The sequence below is a fragment of the Ailuropoda melanoleuca genome, chromosome 3 (genome assembly GCF_002007445.2).
Source record: "Ailuropoda melanoleuca isolate Jingjing chromosome 3, ASM200744v2, whole genome shotgun sequence".
NCBI lineage: Eukaryota > Metazoa > Chordata > Mammalia > Carnivora > Ursidae > Ailuropoda > Ailuropoda melanoleuca.
In genome coordinates, this window is record NC_048220.1 from 109,348,311 (window position 1) to 109,354,355 (window position 6,045).

At 39.8% G+C, this 6,045-nt stretch overlaps 1 protein-coding gene across 1 annotated transcript; it reads left to right on the forward strand.

The window, feature by feature from the left end:
• Positions 1-401: 401 nt before the first annotated feature.
• Positions 402-6,045, forward strand: LOC117801581 (molybdopterin synthase sulfur carrier subunit). Its single transcript, XM_034656938.1, has 4 exons — positions 402-746; positions 1,721-1,842; positions 3,201-3,345; positions 5,918-6,045. Exons 1-3 carry the CDS (start codon positions 729-731, stop codon positions 3,325-3,327), a joined length of 267 nt encoding a protein of 88 aa, XP_034512829.1. The 5' UTR covers positions 402-728; the 3' UTR covers positions 3,328-3,345; positions 5,918-6,045.

Here is a 6,045-nt window from a genome sequence, read left to right on the forward strand (position 1 = left end):
CCCTGTGAAATGTAACATGTACCTCTAGTATTGCATTTGGTACACTGACTTACCATTAATTGTTTATGACTGTCTCATATCCAACTGTGAATTCCAAGGGGAGGGGGGCCTAGCTTATATTCATAAAACTGTGTAAGCAATTTAAAACAGAGTTCTTGCTGATAAAAGTTGGAAATGTTGGATGAATAGATAGCAACTGGACAAATTACTAAGCAGCTAGTGAACCGGGAAAGTGTAAATCTGACACAGTTCGAATGCTCTGATAAATTGAATGCTCTGCCTATAAGGGATATTAATCATATGCCGGATGTGGATATTAATCATATGCCGGATGTCGGTAGATAAGTATCAAAGACAAGCCTACAAGTGAAGGAGGGGGAAAGCTGAACTTCCATGACGCAGGTGACAAGCGTCCAGTAGAGACCGAAGTCTGCTCCCCCGCACTTCGGCCTCTCATCTAAGACGACGAGCATGAATGGCCAGCCCTTCCCGCAATGCAGGATACCTATAGCTGAAGCTCGCCACCACTACCCACCAGCAAGTGAAAATTGAGCTTCTCGCGGAGCGGTCCGCAGCTGGAACCCTGCAGGGAGAACCGCGGGGCGGAGCTAGTTTTGCGCAGGCCCTGTGTGGGCGGAAAGAGCCGTCAGACTGCGCCTGCGCCTGCGCGCTCAGTCGGCCCTGCTCGGCTTCCGCGGCCGGAATACCAGACCCGGGATCCGGGCGGGATGGTGTTGCGATGTCAGGTAAGGGTGGAACGCCCTCACCCGTGCACCTTCCCCCTCTCCTTCCTCCCTCCACAGACCTGGCCCTGCTCAGCCAGAGCCTCACCGAAGCCACCTTAGTCGAGTCTTACGTCCGGTGCCGCGCCCACTACCACCAGTGTTGCCCCTGCGGAGACTTTACTTCGGCTGCCCGAACGTAGGTCAGGTCCTCTTTGCTAACTCTTCTTCTCCGAGGTGACGGCGTCAAAGGTTTCTAAAGGCACCCACCACTTCGTCCCATGCTTCTACGATTATACGTTTTGGCAAAGACGTGATTTTCAAGTTCATGCATTTAAGAGTTCTTGTGAAAAAAGGTGCTTCATATATGCATTTGCAAACCCTTGATGATTTGCAAACCTCTGACTATTTCGCATAGAATAATTTGCACACTGGGACAGGTGGGTTATTTAATTGGCCAGATTACTTAGATACCAGGCTGACGGCATAGGTTTGTCCTAGGATATACCAGTTTAACCTGTATATCAAACCCACCTGCCTTTACAAACGTCAGGGTTTGTATGTTGCATAACTTAATCCTTGGCAGCTGGGTTCGATGTAATGTGGGCCGGAATCAAAGGTCATATGACAACCGTGAGAGACGTGTCTTATATTCTTGGTTATTTATTTTATTTGTGTAATTTATATCTTGACTCAGACATCAGTTCACTGCTTAAGTGTTTATAAAACGTGCTATAATTTTATGTCAAATAAAGAACAACTTCATGGTTTTTAAGAAGGGTTTTGTTGTGTCATACATTCATAAAACTAAAAAACATTTGGTAATTAGTCTGAATTGTGCTTAAAAAGAAGAGTTTTCAAATTTTGAACTTGTAATTATACTAACATTTTTTGGTGTGATTTATTTATCCCTAACTCATAAAATTTGCCTTTGATTAAAGTAAGTGGAAAGAAGGTATATTACTGTTTTTGTTAAAGGCATTTCCTCTCCTTTTCAGGTTGAAGTGTTGTATTTTGCAAAAAGTGCTGAGATAGCAGGAATTCGCTCAGAGACCATTTCTGTGCCACGAGAAATAAAAGCGTTTCAGCTGTGGAATGAGATAGAAGCGCGGCATCCTGGGTAAACATTTGCAAAATGCTTATGATTAGCACTTTTTAACATTGAAAAATGTGTAAATGATTAGAGAAAAAAAAGCTAATTTTTATTTCCGTGCTTAATGTAAAAAAGTAGACATATTTTTCCGGAACTACTAATAAATTCTGGTTTCTAAAAATGCATGATTTCTTAAAGTAAAGATATTTTACTAAAAAAAACCACAATGAGCTGGAATACTGCCAAAGGGACATGAATACATTTGCTTTTATAATTTACAAAATACTGAAAATGTGGGTTCTGCATTTTTATAAAATTAAATGAAATTGTTACAAATTAGGTTGAAAACTTGTGCTGTAAGTTTTATGTCCTGCCCCTTCTTTAGAGAACTCAGAGTAGAAATTTCTGAGATGAAAAGTGAAAGCTCACAAACCGTAGCTACTGCTGAATCGAGTTTTCATATTTGATTTTTTTCTGGCTCTTGAAAATCTGTAATTTACTGCTATTGTTCCTACCTCAAGTCCCTTTTGCAACAAAGTGTAATTATGGCTTATTTCAAGGAGTTCCAGGAATTTTAATTGTATCACTTAAGTCTGTATAGATTTTAAACTGGGAAGTCCTAGTGCATGGTAGAAGATACTCCACAATGTGGGTTTAATGGGAAAACTATTTCTTCATTTCTTATCTTTTAAGTTGTGCTTTTTTTTTTTTTTTTTTGAAAGCGTGGAGAAGGGGCAGAGGAGAGGGAAAGAGAATCTTAAGCAGGCTCTGCACCCAATGTGGAGCTCTACTCGAAGCTCGACCTCACAACCCGGAGAGGTGACTTGAGTGGAAATCATGGGTTGGGCACTTAACTGAGTGAGCCACTCAGGTGCCCCTTTGAGTTGCTTTTAAAGTGCCCTGATAATCAATGAAATTGGGTGGGGCCTCTGTCCTGCTCTATCTTGAACTTTTTACCTGTTGGGAGACAACTGGTCTTGAGGGAAAATTCTGGGATATACTTAGTATTCTTGTGTACTGAGAAGATCTTCTAGGGAGGGAATGTGCTGATTAGGAAATCTCTCTCTCTCTCTCTTTTTTCTTGAACTGGTCTGAATGTTGTATATAATCTAGTCTTTTTTTTGGGGGGGGGGCGTTTGTTTAAATCCCTGAGACACAACACTCATTGAAGTGTTGTTAGCAGTTTACTGTGTTCTTTGTGGTGAATATGTATGTTCTTCAGGGGAATTGTACTTTCTCTGCAGAATATGAATTGGTTTAATTAGTAACTTCGCAGGTGGTACTTCATGAAATAATATTTAATGTGGTATTTTTAGTTGCAGCTGAAGAGATTTGAGGTCTAACACAGCATTGATACTTCTAATTATACTTTTTTTCCCCTTCAGATTGGCCGATGTCAGAAATCAGGTGATATTTGCTGTCCGTCAAGAATATGTCGAGCTTGGAGATCAGCTCCTCCAGCTTCAGTCGGGAGATGAAATTGCCATTATCCCCCCCATTAGTGGAGGGTAGTGCTCAGCAGCCACTTGGGTGTGTGAGCTATGTTTTCCTTAACCCATTTTGTGGAAAAGGATCACATAGATGATAACTTGTACATGGTTTGCTTTAAGTATATACTCTTTGTAAGTCTGTGTGCACCAGTAAAGAGTTCCTGCTATAATAGTTGATGTAGACAGACTTACACATACCTGTGTATCATCTCTACATTTGTTCCCTTATAAGCAGTTTAATTGTATGTCAGTTTGACATGTTCATTTGCTCCACTTAAAATGGTTTATTGAAATTTTATTATGTGTCAGGCACAGTGCTGGATGCTGGAGCGTTAATATTTCTATTTTGCGGAAAGGAAAACAAATTCAGAGAAGTTAAAAGACTTGTCTGTGATCACATGGCTAATAAGTGGCAGAGCCAACATTTGAATTCAGATTATTGGATTCTGTGTACTTTTTCACAAACATGTTTATTAATATAGGATAATAGCTGTCCTGGGTACAGAGAAATGTAGAAAAATTGCATAGCCAGGAAGTAAAAAGATCACTGTGCCTAACAAGAAAGCTTACCATTTTCCAGGTATAAAGAAACTCTTGATTATTATAGCTGTGTTGCAGGTAACTCTAGGACCCAGTGCATCTTCCCAAACAGCATAGTCTTTATTGTGAGATGATGAATAAGAATATCTGTTAGTATAGTTTGAGAGACAGAATGAGGCTCTATTGTCAACTGAAGAACAAATAATGTAGAAATTAACGATTATCCTAATTAAAAAAAATTTTTAAAGTTAGGAATGAAAGAAAACTTTCTTAATGTGATAGAGCTTTTCTCCAAAATCAAGAGTAAATACCATACTCAATGGTAAAACCTCGATTTCATTAAAGAAAGGAACATATCAAGGATGCCCGTTATTTTTTTCACCAATTTTTTTCTCCTCTCTGCTGGAGGGCATTGCCCCCCTGCTCAAAGTGAAGAATATATATTGCAAAGCAAATTGCCCATCTTGCTGATAAAACTGGATCTTTTGTAGTCCTACTATTTGGAAATAACAGAATTTCTTGTTAGATATGTATCTCAGTTTTACTGGGAAACTGGTCACCATTCACCACCATGATTTTAGAAAAATGCCATTTTTTTTTGAGTTTGGAATTTATTCAGAAAATAGTATGCTGCCATTAAAGGTGTATGTGTGTACATGTGAGAGAGAGAGAGAGAGAGAGAAGATTAAAGGTGTTCTTTGGAAAGATTAGGAAGATGAGTCAAACAGCATTAAGTATTGTTTGAAGGTGTTTGACAGGATTTGTAATGTGGTTTTAAAATCCATGTCCTTATAGAACCAAGTTGTAGGAATTTGGTATGGTTCCAAGTTCATAGAGCATAGGCCATGTTTGGGTTACCTATGAAGTTCTTGTAAGAAGCTTAGGTGGCATGTACAGAAGGTTGAAACATCTTAGAATGTGGAATGTAAATATTTGTGCTTTTCTTTCTTTTCAGTACTGGAAGTACAGGGAAAAGAATGTTGCATTTAGTGAGATTGGAATCACCTTGAATGAGTCCTTAACTCCTCTGAGTCTTCTTTCCCAATGTGCATAAAATCCCTTAGGATTTATAATTATATCCAGACTCCTCATCCTGCAAAGTCCCACCTGTGTGCCCAGTCTCAGTCCATCTGTTCCCTCCTTTGAACCCTGGGTTCCAGCCTCCCCTTAGGTTCTGGACCACACCTTGGTCTTTCTTGTCCCAAAGGCTTTGCATTTGCCATTCCGTCTGTCTCTGCCTGGGAGCATGTTCCCCTGTTTCCTTACAGGACTGATTGTTTATCTTTCAGGTCTCACTTCTAAATACTATCTCTTGAGAAAGGCTTTCCCTGATGCTCTTTCACAGCCCCCTTCCCTAGCATCCATCTTCTGTCTTAGAACCCTGTTTATGTTACCCCTATGTATAATTTTTCTTTATTGCTTTGTTTCTCCCATTCCAGTGTAGGTGCCCTGAGGGCAGGAGCCAGGTTTTTTGTTCCCTGGTCCTTGTCTAGTGCATGCGGTTGGTCTCTTAATGAGTATGTAATAGATGCTTGATGAATGAAATGAGAAGCGCATGGCAAAGGGCTTTGTATGTCATCTAGCAAGAGGCACGCAGTTCATTTCCTTATTTCCTCAGTTACTTAACTGGGATTATGTCCGGTTGTAAAATGAGCCCAGTTTCTGTGGAGTCAGCATTGCTTCTCCTTGTCTTCTTTTTGGATAAAGAAAAAGGCAGTTTAGGTGTGGTGCACGGAAATAGAGTGGTTAGAGGCGATGTGCTTGTGGATGGAGGTGTCTCTGTCTGACCTATACCGTGATGGGAGATAAGAGCAGCAATTCCAGAATTTGGAATAAAGTGGCACATGAGAGATTACATTTTAAGTGATCATGTTAAGGGTAAATTCCTTTTTATAGACTGCTTGAGTCATTAGGGATATTTATAAACATGCTGAGTTTTGCTAAAATTTTACACTTGCTTATTTTTATCATTCTATCCCATCTAATGTACAAAAAATATAAATTGAAAAGCATTCTGTCAGTTGGGTGTCTTGCCTCTAGTACCAATGTTAAGGTTTATTAATATCTTCTAGGGAAGATCTGAATGAAGTTGAAGAGAAATCTAAAGATATAATAAAATTCACTACTGAGAAGCTCTCCATAGATGAAGTCTCACAGTTGGTGATTTCTCCACTCTGTGGTGCATTATCCCTATTTGTAG

What these genes read in the sequence shown, in the direction of transcription:
- LOC117801581 (XM_034656938.1), top strand. An exon ending in ATAGAAGCGCGGCATCCTGG is followed by an intron (nt 1,843 to 3,200) that starts GTAAACATTTGC and finishes TTTCCCCTTCAG; the next exon opens with ATTGGCCGATGTCAGAAATC.